Raw genomic sequence first — 15,052 nt, forward strand, 5'->3', positions numbered from 1 at the left:
ATTTCAATTACATTTTTTGAATTACTTTATTTAGATATAAATCATAGTTAAATTTTGAATTCAAGAATTGTATATAAGTACTGAACTTTATTCTGAGATGTTGAATTTTCACAGAGCTGAAATATCCTAAATTCTTGTTACAATTAGAATTCTCTATATTAGTCTTACAAATGTAGTGTAAGCTATTAAATGCAAATAAAACATTTGACTTCCAGTTTTGAAGATAAAAATAGACTGTAATTTGTTTTTCATGAAATGTGTATAAATATCAAAGAACATATGAAACTTCTTTTTTTCTGCTTTGTTTTGATAACAAATCTTACATATTTTTTCACATAATCTATAACTTCATAACTATAGGAGGATGAAATTCAGAATTTAAAGTCTCAAGTAAAAAATTTTGAAGAAGATTTTATGAGACAGCAGCGAACAATTAATATGCAACAGTCTCAAGTAGAAAAATACAAGACTCTTTTCGAAGAAGCAAACAAAAAGTGTGATGGATTACAGCAACAGTTGTCTTCAGTAGAAAGGGTAATTATTTTGGTATTTTTCCTAACTTAATGCCAAAGATACAATAAAATTATTAAGGTTACACATTTGTATAGATGCCATTTTGACTGTTCAGTTATTTTATTAGTGTTTACTGAAAACTCTTTCCCCTTACAGAGAATATTTTTTAACAACTTTATTGAGATGTAATTCACCCTTTTAAAGTATACAATTCAATGGCTTTTGGTATATTCATAGAATTGTGCAACTATCACCACAACCATTTTCATAATCCCTAAAAGATACTTCATACCCTTTAGCCACCACACCCTGACCCTGCTCCCCTCAATCCCTTACAGCCCTAGGCAACCACTATTCTATTTTATGTCTCAATAAATTTGTCTATTTTGGAAATCTCATATACATGGAATCATATAATATGTGGTCTTTTGTGACTGACTTTTACTTAAGATATTTTCAAGGTTCATCCATGTTGCAGCCCCTATCAGTATTTTATTTCTTTTTATTGGCAAGTAACATTCTGTTATATGGATATAACATTTATCTGTTTATCAATTGGTAGCTTTGGGTTATTTGGGTTGTTTCTACTGTCTGGCAATTTTAAATACTTTGAATATTCATGTATAAGTTTTTGTGTGCACATATGTTTTTATTTCTCTTGGTTATATAGCCAGTAATGGAATTGCTGGGTCATATGGAAATCCTATGTTGACCTTTTGAGGAATTGCTGACTGTTTTCCAAATTGCCTGTACCATTTTACATTCCTACCAGTAGTGCATGAAGGTCCTGATTTCTACACATCCTCACCAACATCTACTAGATTATCTTTTTGATTATAGCCATACTGCAAGTATAAAAGGGTTACCTCATTGTGGTTTTGATTTGCATTTCCCTAATAACTAATGATGTTGAACATCTTTTCATGTGCTTATTGGCATTTGTATATTTTCTTGGCAGAAATGTCTGTTAAGGTCTTTGCCCGTTTTTTAAATTGGATTTGAAAAAATTACTGAATAATAAGAACTTTAAAGTTCTTTATGTGTTTAGATACAAGTCCCTTATCAGATATATGATTTGCAAATAGTTTTCCCATACAGTGGGTTGTCTTTCACTTTCTTTATGGTACTCTAAAGGCAGAAAAGTTTTAAATTTTGATGAAGTCCAGTTTATCTAATATTTATTTGGTTTCCTGTGCTTTTGGTGTCATATTTAAGGGGAGAATGTATTTTAAGTAAACTATCCTAGCTTATATTAGTGTGCCATTGTGAAAATAAAAATATACTGTTTGAGATTGCTTTGTAAAATGTAGTGACGATAAGAATTATGTAATATAGCATATCCTGAGATTTAGTAAGAAAATGTGCCCCCTTTATTAGTACCCTTACATTTCTCGTTCGTATGGTCATATTTAAAAACCCTGCTTTTTAAACATTTTGGTCTTGTATAATTAGCTTTATCTTGTAATAAATTTTAATATCAGAATCACTTAGATAAAATTTATATGCAGTAAATTCACACTTTTTAGTGTACAATTCTATGAGTTTTGACAAATGTATGCAGTAATATAACTATCACTATAATTGAGACATAGAACAGTTCCATCAGCCCCCCAAAATTCCCTGTGAATTTAGTGAAGGCCTTCCCTAATCCCAGCACCAGGCAACCACTGATCTGTATTTGGTTCTTAAATTTTGGACTTTTCCCAATTGTCACATAAATAGAATCGCATAGGATATAGCCTTTTGAATCGGTTTTTTTTTTTTTTTTTTTTTTTTCAGTTAGCATAAAACATTTGATATGGTTTGGCTGTGTCCCCACCCAAATTTCATCTTGAATTCCCACTTGTTGCGGGAGGGAGCCAGTGGGAGGTAATTGAATCATGGGGGCAAGTCTTTCCTGTGCTGTTCTTGTGATGGCGAAAAAGTCTCAGGAGATCCGATGGTTTTAAAAGTGAGAGTTTCCCAGTGCAAACTCTCTTCTCTTGTCTGCTGCTATGTGAGACATGCCTTTTACCTTCCAACATGATTGTGAGGCCTCCCCAGCCATGTGGAACTGTGAGTCCAATAAACCTCTTTCTTTTGTAAATTGCCCAGTCTTGGGTATGTCTTTATCAGCAGCATGACGATGAACTAATCCAGTAAATTGGTACCAGTAGAGTTGGGCGCTACTGAAAAGATACCCAAAAATGTTGAAGTGACCTTGGAACTGGGTAAGAGGCAGAGGTTGGAAAAGTTTGGAGGGCTCAGAGGAATACAGGAAAATGTGAGAAAGTTTGGAACTCCCTAGGGACTTGTTGAATGGCTTTGACCAATATACTGATAATGATATGGACAATGAAATCCAGGCTGAGGTGATCTCAGATGGAGATGAGGAACTTGTTGGGAACTAGAGCAGAGGTGACTCTTGTTATGTTTTAGCAAAGAGACTGGTGGCATTTTGTCCCTCCTCTAGAGATGTGTGGAACTTTGAATTTGAGAGAGATGATTTAGGGTATCTGGTGGAAGAAATTTCTAAGCAGCAAAGCACTCAAGAGGTGACTTGGTGCTGTTAAAGGCATCCAGTTTTGAAAGGGAAACAGAGCACAAAAGTTTGAAAAATTTGCAGCCTGACAATGCAATGGAAAAGAAAATCCCATTTTCTGAGGAGAAATTCAAGCCGGCTGCAGAAATTTGCATAAGTCATGAGGAGCTAAATGTTAATCCCCAAGACAGTGGGGAAAATGTCTCCCAAGGTATGCAGAGGTCTTCACAGCAGCCCCTCCCATCACAGGCCCCGAGGCCTAGGAGGCATGATTGGTTTTGAAATGTGAGGACATGAGATTTGGGAGGGTCCTGGGGTAGAATATGGTTTGGCTGTGTCCCCACCCAAATTTCATCTTGAATTCCCACGTGTTGTGGGAGGGACCCAGTGGGAGGTCATTGAATCATAGGGACAGGTCTTCCCTGTGCTGTTCTCATGATAGTGAATAAGTCTCAGATTTGATGGTTTTAAAAATGGGAGTTTCCCTGTACAAGCTCTCTCTTGTCTGCTGCCATGTGAGACGTGCCTTTACCTTCCACCATGATTGTGAGGCCTCCCCAGCCATGTGAAACTGTGAGTGCAGTAAATCTCTTTCTTTTGTAAATTGCCCAGTCTTGGGCATGTCTTTATTAGCAGCATGAAAATGGACTAATACAACATTCAATATTTATCCCTATTATAGTCCATTCCTTTTTATTGCTGAGTAGTGTAAACAATGAATGAATGTACTTCAGTTTGTTTCCCCACTCATCTAGTAATAAAAGTTAATTATACTATTTAATAGTCTAAACTTGTGTTTCCAGTATGGTAGCCACTTACCATATGTGGCTAAATTGCGATGTGCTATAAGTATAAAGTAAAAATCAGATTTTGAAGAATTCATGTAAAACAGAATGAAGAATGTAAAATATCTCAAAATCTCTTAATATTTTTTGTATTGGTTATATGTTGAAATAATATTTGAATATATTAGGTTAAGTGAAATATGTTATTAAAATTAATTTTACCTGTTTGTTTTACCTTCTTACAGTGGCTACTAGAAATTTTGTAATTATATATGTATTCTGTATTCTATTTCTATTGGTCTAAGAAATATATATAGTTGTTCTAAAGGGAAAAAGCTGTAATGTCTAGGGGAACATCCATGTTTTAATTTGTCATGACTTTACCATTTACCATTATGCACCCAAGCTCTGGTCACATCACTATTCTAGTCTCAGATAGTCTTGAAACCTTGGTTATATATTTGATTTTCATGTTCTTGGCCATCATGTCCAATCCTGTGCAATTTTTCTTCCAAATGTTTTTCATTCATTACTTATTTTCAATTCCCATTTTGTGTCCATTTTCCATTTCTTATCCATTGTATCCTGTACTTTGTTGGTAGATTAATGTTCCCAAAGGGTGACATTGATTATACTTTTCCCTTTGTAGGGGGAGAATTTTTTTTTCCCTTTGTATGGGCATAATTTTTTGAGTGCCATATGCCAGACAAAATGCATTTTATAGAAATGAAAACTGACTGGCCAGGCACAATGGCTCATGCCTGTAATCCCAGCACTTTGGGAGGCCAAGGCAGGCGGATCATGAGGTCAGGAGATCGAGACCATCCTGGCTAACATGGTGAAACCCTGTCTCTACTAAAAATACAAAACAATGCCCTTCTAAGATGGCCAAATAGGAACAGCTCTGGTCTGTAGCTCCCAGTGTGATCGACGCAGAAGACAGGTGATTTCTGCATTTTCAACTGAGGTACCTGGTTCACCTCACTGGGACTGATTGGACACTGGGTGCAGCTCACGGCAAACCGAAGCAGAGTAGGGTGTCACCTCACTGGGAAACGCAAGGGGTTGGGGGATTTCCCTTTCCTAGCCAAGGGAAGCTGTGACAGACTGTACCTGGAAAAACGGGACACTTCTGCCCAAATACTGTGCTTTTCCCAAGGTCTTAGCAACTGGCAGACAAGGAGATTCTCTCCTGAGCCTGGCTTGGTGGGTCACACACCCACAGAGCCTTGCTCACTGCTAGTGCAGCAGTCTGAGATCAAACTGCGAGGCGGCAGCCTGGCTGTGGGAGGGGCATCCACGATTGCTGAGGCTTCAGCAGGTAAACAAAGTGGCCAGGAAGCTTGGACTGGGCGGAGCCCACCGCAGCTCAGCAAGGCCTACTGCCTCTATAGACTCCACCTCTGTGGGCAGGGCATAGCTGAGCAAAAGGCAGCAGACAACTTCTGCAGACTTAAATGTCCCTGTCTGACAGGTCTGAAGGGAGCAGTGGTTCTCCTGGCATGGTGTTTGAGCTCTGAGAATGGACAAACTGCCTCCTCAAGTGAGTCCCTGACCCCGGTGTAGCCTAACTGTGAGACACCTCCCAGTAGGGGCCGACAGACACCTCATGTAGGTGGGTACCCCTCTGGGACGAAGCTTCCAGAGGAAGCATCAGCAAGCAGTATCTGCTGTTCTGCAATATTTGCTGTTCTGCAGCTTCTGCGGGTGATACCCAGGCAAACAGGGTCTGGAGTGGACCTCCAGCAAACTCCAACAGAACTGCAGCTGAGGGACCTGACTGTTAGAGGGAAAGCTAACAAACAGAAAGGAATAGGATCAACATCAACAAAAAGGACATCTACACCAAAACCCCATCTGTAGGTCACCAACATCAAAGACCACAGGTAGATAAAACCACAAAGATGGGGAGAAACCAGAGCAGAAAAGCTTAAAATTCTAAAAACCAGAGCACCTCTTCTCCTCCAAAGAATCGCAGCTCCTTGCCAGCAACAGAACAAAGCTGCATGGAGAATGACTTTGACGTGTTGACAGAAGTAGGCTTCAGAAGGTCTGTAATAACAAACTTCTCTGAGCTAAAGAAGCATGATGTTCTAACCCATCACAAGGAAGCTAAAAACCTTGAAAAAAGGTTAGACGAATGGCTAACTAGAATAAACAGTGTAGAGAAGACCTTAAATGACCTGATGGAGCTGAAAACCATGGCACAAAAACTTCGTGATGCATGCACAAGCTTCAATAGCCAATTTGATCAAGTGAAAGAAAGGGTATCAGGGATTGAAGATCTAATTAATGAAATAAAGTTAGAAGACAAGTTTACAGAAAAAAGAGTAAAAAGAAATGAACAAAGCCTTCAAGAAAAATGGGACTATGTGAAAAGACCAAATCTACATTTGATTAATGTACCTGAAAGTGATGGGGAGAATGGAACCAAGTTTGAAAACACTCTTCAGGATATTTCCCAGGAGAACTTTCCAAACCTAGCAAGACAGGACAACATTCAAATTCAGGAAATACAGAGAACACCACAAAGATACTCCTTGAGAAGAGCAACACCAAGATACATAACTGTCAGATTCACCAAGGTTGAAATGAAGGAAAAAATGTTAACAGCAGCCAGAGAGAAAGGTCGGGTTACCCACAAAGGGAAGCCCATCAGACTAACAGCAGATCTCTCGGCAGAAACTCTACAAACCAGAAGAGAGTGGGGACTGATATTCAACATTCTTAAAGAATTTTCAATCTAGAATTTCATATCTAGCCAAACTAAGCTTCATAAGTGAATGAGAAATAAAATCCTTTACAGACAAGCAAATGCTGAGAGACTTTGTTCACCACCAGGCCTGCCTTACAAGAGCTCCTGAAGAAAGCATTAAATGTGGAAAGAAACAACCGCTACCAGCCACTGCAAAAACAGGCCAAATGGTAAAGACCATCGATGAGATGTAGAAACTGCATCAATTAATGGGCAAAATAACCAGCTAACATCATAATGACAGGATCAAATTCACATATAACAATATTAACCTTAAATGTAAATAGGCTAAATGCCCCAATTAAAAGACACAGACTTGCAAATTGGATAAAGAGTCAAGACCCATCAGTTTGCTGTATTCAGGAGACCCATCTCGTGCAGAGATACACACAGGCTCAAAATAAAGGGATGGAGGAAGACCTACCAGATACACACAGGCTCAAAATAAAGGGATGGAGGAAGACCTACCAAGCAAATTGAAAGCAAAAAAGCAGGGGTTGCAATCCTAGTCTCTGATAAAACAGACTTTAAACCAACAAAGATCAAAAGAGAAAAGGCCATTACATAATGGTAAAGGGATCAATTCAACAAGAAGAGCTAACTGTCCTCAATATGTATGCACCCAATACAGGAACACCCAGATTCATAAAGCAAGTCCTTAGACCCTACAGAGAGACTTAGACTCCTACGCAATAATAATGGAAGACTTTTACACCCCACTGTCAGTATTAGATCAATGAGACAGAAGGTTAACAAGGATAACCCAGGACTAGAACTCAGCGCTGCACAAAGCAGACCTAATAGACATCTACAGAACTCTCCACCCCAACAGAATATACATTCTTCTCAGCACCACATCGCACTTATTCTAAAATTGACCACAAAATTGGAAGTAAAGCACTCCTCAGCAAATGTAAAAGAACAGAAATCACAACAAACTGTCTCTCAGACCACAGTGCAATCAAATTAGAACTCAGGATTAAGAAACTCACTCAAAACCACACAACTACATGGAAACTGAGCAACCTGCTCCTGAATGACTACTGGGTACATAATGAAATGAAGGCAGAAATAAAGATGTTCTTTGAAACCAATGAGAACAAAGACACAACATACCAGAATCTCTGGGACACATTTAAAGCAGTGTGTAGAGGGAAATTTATAGCACTAAATGCCCACAAGAGGAAGCAGGAAAGATCTAAAATTGACACCCTAACATCACAATTAAAAGAACTACAGAAGCAAGAGAAAACAAATTTAAAAGCTAGCAGAAAGCAAGAAATAACTAAGATCAGAGCAGAACTGAAGGAGATAGAGACATGAAAAACCCTTCAAAAAAATCAATGAATCCAGGAGCTGGCTTTTTGGATTTTGTCTATCAACAAAATTGTAAGACCGCTAGCAAGACTAATAAAGAAGAAAACAGAGAAGAATCAAATAGGTGCAATAAAAAATGATAAAGGGGATATCACCATGGATCCCACAGAAATACAAATTACCATCAGAGAATACTATAAACACCTCTACACAAATAAACTAGAAAATCTAGAAGAAACGGATGAATTCCTGGACACATACACCGTCCCAAGACTAAACCAGGAAGAAGTTGAATTTCTGAATAGATCAATAACAGGCTCTGAAATTGAGGCAATAATTAATAGCCTACCAACCAAAAAGAATCCAGAACCAGACGGATTCACAGCCGAATTCTACCAGAGGTACAAAGAGGAGCTGGTACCATTCCTTCTGAAACTATTCCAATCAATAGAAAAAGAGGGAATCCTCCCTAACTCATTTTATAAGGCCAACATCATCCTGATACCAAAGCTTGGCAGAAACACAACAAAAAGAATTTAAGACCAATATCCCTGATGAACATTGATGCAAAAATCCTCAATAAAATACTGGCAAACTGAATCCAGCAGCACATCAAAAAGCTTATCCAACAAGATCAAGTCGGCTTCATCCCTGGGAGGCAAGGCTGGTTCAACATACACAAATCAATAAATGTAATCCATGACATAAACAGAACCAACAACAAAAACCACATGATTATCTCAATAGATGCAGAAAAGGCCTTCGACAAAATTCAACCACCTTACATGCTAAAAATTCTCAATAAACTAGGTATTGATGGAACATATCTCAAAATAATACGAGCTATTTATGACAAACTCACAGCCAATTTCATACTAAATGGGCAAAAACTGGAAGCATTCCCTTTGAAAACTGACACAAGAGAAGGATGCCCTCTCTCACCGCTCCAATTCAACATAGTGTTGGAAGTTCTGGCCAGGGCCATCAGGCAAGAGAAAACAATAAAGGGTATTACATTAGGAAAAGAGGAAGTCAAGTTGTCCCTGTTTGCAGATGACATGATTGTATGTTTAGAAATCCCCATCATCTCAGCCCAAAATCTTAAGCTGATGAGCAACTTCAGCAAAGTCTCAGGATACAAAATCAGTGTGCAAAAATCACAAGCATTCCTATACACCAATAACAGACACACAGCCAAATCATGAGTGAACTCCCATTCACAATTGCTACAAAGATAATCAAATACCTAGGAATCCTACTTACAGGGGATGTGAAGGACCTCTTTGAGGAGAACTGCAAACTACTGCTCAATGAAATAAAAGAGGACACAAACAAATGGAAGGACATCCTGTACTCATGGATAGGAAGAATCGATATTGTGAAAACAGCCTTACTGCCCAAGGTAATTTATAGAATCACTGCCATCCCCATCAAGCTACCAATGACTTTCTTCACAGAATTGGAAGAAACTACTTTAAAGTTCATATGGAACCAAAAAAGAGCCCACATTGCCAAGACAATCCTAAACAAAAAGAACAAAGCTGGAGGCATCACGCTACCTGACTTCAAACTATACTACAAGGCTACAGTAACCAAAAGAGCATGGTACTGGTACCAAAACAGAGATATAAACCAATGGAACAGAACAGAGGCCTCAGAAATAACACCACACATCTACAACCATCTGATCTTTGACAAACCTGACAAAAACAAGAAATGGGGAAAGGATTCCCTATTTAATAAATGGTGCTGGGAAAACTGGCTAGCCATATGTAGAAAGCTGAAACTGGATCCCTTCCTTACACCTTATATGAAAATTAATTCAAGATGGATTATTAAAGACTTAAATGTTAGACCTAAAACCATAAAATCCCTGGAAGAAAACCTAGGCAATACCATTCAGGACATAGGCATGGGCAAGGACTTCATGACTAAAACACCAAAAGCAATGGCAAGAAAAGCCAAAATAGACAAATGGGATCTAACTAAACTAAAGAGCTTCTGCACAACAAAAGAAACTATCATCAGAGTGAACAGGCATCCTACAGAATGGGGGAAAATTTTTACAACCTACCCATCTGACAAAGGGCTAATATACAGAATCTACAGAGAACTTAAACAAATTTACAAGAAGAAAATCAACCCCATCAAAAAGTGGGCAAAGGACATGAACAGACACTTCTCAAAAGAAGACATTCATGCAGCTGAGAAACATGAAAAAAAGCTCATCATCACTGGTCATTAGAGGAATGCAAATCAAAACCACAATGAGATACCATTTCACACCAGTTAGAATGGCAATCATTAAAAAGTCAGGAAACAACGTGCTGGAGAGGATGTGGAGAAATAGGAACACTTTTACACTGTTGGCGGAGTGTAAATTAGTTCAACCATTGTGGAAGACAGTGTGGCGATTCCTCAGGGATCTAGAACTAGAAATACCATTTGACCCAGCAATCCCATTACTGGGTATATACCCAAAGATTATAAATCATGCTACTATAAAGACACATGCACATGTATGTTTATTGTGGCACTATTCACAATAGCAAAGACTTGGAACCAACCCAAAAGTCCATCAATGATAGACTGGATTAAGAAAATGTGGCACATATACACCATGGAATACTCTGCAGCCATAAAAAAGGGTGAGTTTATGTCCTTTGCAGAGACATGGATGAAGCTGGAAACCATCATTCTCAGCAAACTATCACAAGGACAGAAAACCAAACACCGCATGTTCTCACTCATAGGTGGGAATGAGACCTATGAGTCTCAACAATGAGACAACTTGGACACAGGGCGGGAACGTCACACACCAGGGCCTGTCTGGGGGGGAGCTGGGGGAGGGATTGTATTAGGAGAAATACCTAATGTAAATGATGAGTTGATGGGTGCAGCAAATCAACATGATACATGTATACCTATGTATCAAACCTGCACGTTGTGCACATGTACCCTAGAACTTGTATATTAATAAAAAAATTAAAATACAAAAAAGACGGGCATGGTGGTGGGCACCTGTAGTCTCAGCTACTTGGGAGGCTGAGGCAGGAGAATGGTGTGGTGTGAACCCAGTAGGCAGAGCTTGCAGTGAGCCTAGATGTCGCCACTGCACTTCAGCCTGGGCGACAGAGCAAGACTCCGTCTCAAAAAAAAAAAAAAAAAAAAAAAAGAAACTGAGTTTGATGGTTAAGCAAATTACCCAAGATTATATATAGGTAGTGGCAGAATAGGATTCAAACTGTGTCTGACACCAAATTCTGTGGTTTTTCAACAAATCATGTCATTCCCGAATCCCCCAAAATTAAATGAACGTAAGTACCATCTATTCTAAAATCTTATCACTGTTAAGAGTTTAATACTTGAAACTTCTAGTTCACAATGAATGTACTAAGCAGTTATGATATATTGGCTATCTGAAGGCTTTTATAAAAGCTTCCATTGGATCTGAACTTTCCAGCTTGCATCCCTATCTACCCTGCCAGATAGGTGTAATAATTCTCATGGGTTATGTAGCCATGAGAACTCAAGATTGAATCATTCTCTGCTAAGTCTCATTTTATATCTCTATACAAACAAATATCAGTGTACAGTTCGCAGAAATGCCAGAGCTTGAGTTTGATGGACCTGCTTTTATAAATCTGCAAAAGCCAACCATTTTTAAAATGATTACATATAACTTAAGCTGCTAATGCTAACAGATGGGAGTTTTCTAAAATACAAAAACAGCATTTTATTTCAGCATTGGATTTTGTTTTTCTGTTAGTGATTTCTTTAAAATCAACTTTATTGAAGAATAACAAATACAATAAAACATACTTGTTTTTAGCTTATAATTCAATAAGTTTTCACAAATTAATATTCCCTCATAACTACTACCATAATCAAGATAATGAAAATTTATATTACCCTCCCAGAATATCCTTTGTACTCCTGCCCCATAAATCTCCAACCTCTAACCATGGCACCAGGCAGCCACTGAGCTGTATTTTTTCACTACAAATTAGATTTTCCTTTTCTAAAATTTCATACAAATGAAATCATGAATATGGACTTTTGTATATCTGGCTATTTTTCTTCAGCATAACATTTTTAAGGTTCCTCAGTGTTTTACATGTGGTGTGGTTCATTTCCTTGTATTGCTCCATATTATTTATTTATGGACATGCCATATTTTATCTGATCACCAGTTGATGTGACATTCAATTTTTTTCTAGTGTGGACTATTAAAAATCCACAGTGAATTTCTATGTACAAGTATTCTGTGTGAACACATGTTTTTGTATATACCAAATACTCAGGAGTGGAATTTGTGAATTTTATGGAAAGTGTATGCTTAACTTTTTAAGAAACTGCTAAACTGTGTTCCACAGTGATTGTACCATTTTACATTCCCACTAGCAGTATATGAGAATTAGAGTTACTCTGTATCATCACCAACACTTGGGATTATTATCTTTTTAATTTTAGCCATTCTAGAGGAGAAGAAGTAGGATCTCATTGTGGCTTAATTTGTATTTCCTTTATAACTATGGATATTGAACATATTTTCATGTGTTTATTGGCCATTCATATATCCTCTTTTGTGATGTATTTGTTCAAATTTTTTGCCCATTCAAAAATACTAAGTTGCAAATTCTTTGTTTCCCTATGTAATTCCTTTATTAGAAGAATATACATTTTGAATAGTTTCTCTCAATCTGACTTCGCTTTATTTTCTCAACAGTGTGTTTCAAAAGACAGCAGTTTTAAATTTTGATGAATTACAAAATGTTATTTTCTTGTGGCTTTCGCTTTTTTACCCAAAATATTACTTTCTTGTGGTTTGTGCTTTTTTCCCCATTCTATCCAAGAAATCTTTATCCACTCCAAAGTCATGAGAGTTTTCTCCTGATTTCTTCTAGAAGTGTTACAGTGTTTGTGTGTGTGTGTGTGTGTGTGTGAGGTCATATATGATCTCAAAATCATATATGAATTGGCCTGTAATCTATTTCAAGTTCATTTTGTGTGTGATAAGGCTCAGGGTTCACTTTTTTCCATATGGATAATACAATTCTGTCCCCATTTGCTTACCATGGCACCAGTGAAGGAAATGAATTGGCTGTATGTATGGGTCTTCTTTGAACTATTCTGTTATATTGATATATACATTTGATATAATTCATTAGGAAAGCCATGTGCACTGGAGTTTTCTTTTGGAAGGATTTCAATTACCAATTCAGTTTATTTAATGGATACAAGTCTATTCTGATTTTCTGCTACTATTTGAGTCAGCTTTGCTAATTTATGTTTTTTGTGGTATTTGTCCACTTCATGCAAGTCAGATTTACTGGCATAAATTTGTCCATAATATTCTTTTATTATGTTTATTATATTTATAATACCTGTATGATGTGTAATAATAGCCCCTCTTTCATTTCTGATACTGATAATTTGTCTCTTCTGTCATTTATTCTTAATCAGTCCTACTTTAAATGTATTTACAAATCTCAGGTATAATGCATTTTCTACCCTCACTTTCTGAGAAGTCAATTCCCTCTCCCACTTTTGGAGATGATTATTAAACAGCTGGTCTTTTTTCCTCAACTTTCCAACACCCCGTCCAACCTCCTTATTCTTGGCTCATGACTTTGCTTCCTTTTTCATTAAGGAAACAGGATCAAAAGATAACTTTATCATTCTTTCACTAAATTTACAACCTCACTGCCTCTATACCACTCCCCACTCCAGTTACAGTGAATTAGTACCTCTTCTGTCTAAAGCTGACCCCTGCACTTGTGCACTGGATTCCATATACTCTCTTCTACTCAAGGACTTTGCACTAGCAATTGTCCTTCCTCTTGCAAGATCAAATTTACTCTTATCAGATTATACTCAGTGTACAAACATTTCATAGAATCATTCATATATCTATTTTAAAACTTCTTTAGATCTTACATCTACCTCCAGTCCTATACCATTGCTCCCCTTTATAGTGAAGCTTCCCAAAATTATTGTTTATACTCAGTGTCTCTATACCTCATGTGCCATTTTCTCCTGAAAATACTTTGCTTAGGCTTCCATCTCTACCCTGCCATTGAAACTACTCTTAAAAAGGTCACCAATAATCCACATTGTAGTTGTGGTCCATTGTACTTGGTCAGTTATTCCTCACATGAATTTATATCTCAGCAATATTTGAAATAGTTGATTACTCCTTCCTTGAAACACTATTAATTTGGCTTCTGGAGCACCACAATCATGATTCTCCCTCATTTTCCTGGCCTTACATAGTAGAGTGCCCAAGTCTCTTCTCTGTCTATATCTAATCCTTAGATGATCTCATTCAGTTCCATGGCTTTATATACCATCTATATATACGCTGATCATCCTCACATTTCTGTGTCTTGCCCTTACCTCTTTCTTTCTGCCCACTTGATATCTCTACTGTGTGTTAAACTTCACATGTCCTAAAGGAAGCTCTTGCTTCCCTGCCCTCAGCAAACCTGCTTCTCTTCCTTCCCCCTCTCTTAGTAAAAGGCATCACCCAATTGTTCAGTCTAAAACTGAAGAGTCATCTTGATCTATCTGTTTTCCTATATCCAGATACAGCTCACCAACAAGTCCTGTCAATTGTCTTCAAAATACATAGAATAAACCACTTCTCAAAACATTCATTACGTCTACCTAAGCCCAAGCCACTATCTTTTATTTAAACTATTATAATAACCTCCTAGATTGGCAATACCACAGTGGCCAGAGTAATCCTTATAAAATTTAAGTCAGAGCCGGGCGCAGTGGCTTACGCCTGTAATCCCAGCACTTTGGGATGCCGAGGCGGGCGGATCACAAGGTCAGGAGATTGAGACCATTCTGGCTAACACGGTGAAACCTCATCTCTACTAAAAATACAAAAAATTAGCTGGCATGGTGGCGGGTGCCTGTAGTCCCAGCTACTCGGGAGGCTGAGGCAGGAGAATGGTGTGAACCCGGGAGGCGGAGCTTGCAGTGAGTCGAGATTGCACCACTGCACTCCAGCCTGAGCCACAGAGCGAGACTCCGTCTCAAAAAAAAAAAAAAAAAAAAAAAAATTAGATCATCACACACATACACATACGCATACACACTTAAAATCCTCCAAAGGCTTCCCATGTCACTCAGAATAAAATCCAAATTTAT

At 37.9% G+C, this 15,052-nt stretch overlaps 2 protein-coding genes across 7 annotated transcripts in view; one reads left to right on the forward strand and one right to left on the reverse strand.

Annotated features, from left to right (window-relative positions):
* The window catches only part of MNS1 (meiosis specific nuclear structural 1), a 149,356-nt gene that overhangs the window by 73,646 nt on the left and 60,658 nt on the right, over positions 1–15,052 (reverse strand). The window lies entirely within an intron of this gene.
* The window catches only part of TEX9 (testis expressed 9), a 61,213-nt gene that overhangs the window by 27,992 nt on the left and 18,169 nt on the right, over positions 1–15,052 (forward strand). For all 6 annotated transcript variants that reach the window (XM_002825486.6, XM_009249865.4, XM_009249864.4 and 3 more), the window contains one exon: positions 361–534. In XM_002825486.6, the coding sequence (XP_002825532.2) occupies positions 361–534 (174 nt within the window). The remainder of the gene's footprint in view (positions 1–360; positions 535–15,052) is intronic.

Source organism: Pongo abelii, chromosome 16 (genome assembly GCF_028885655.2).
Source record: "Pongo abelii isolate AG06213 chromosome 16, NHGRI_mPonAbe1-v2.0_pri, whole genome shotgun sequence".
Lineage (NCBI taxonomy): Eukaryota > Metazoa > Chordata > Mammalia > Primates > Hominidae > Pongo > Pongo abelii.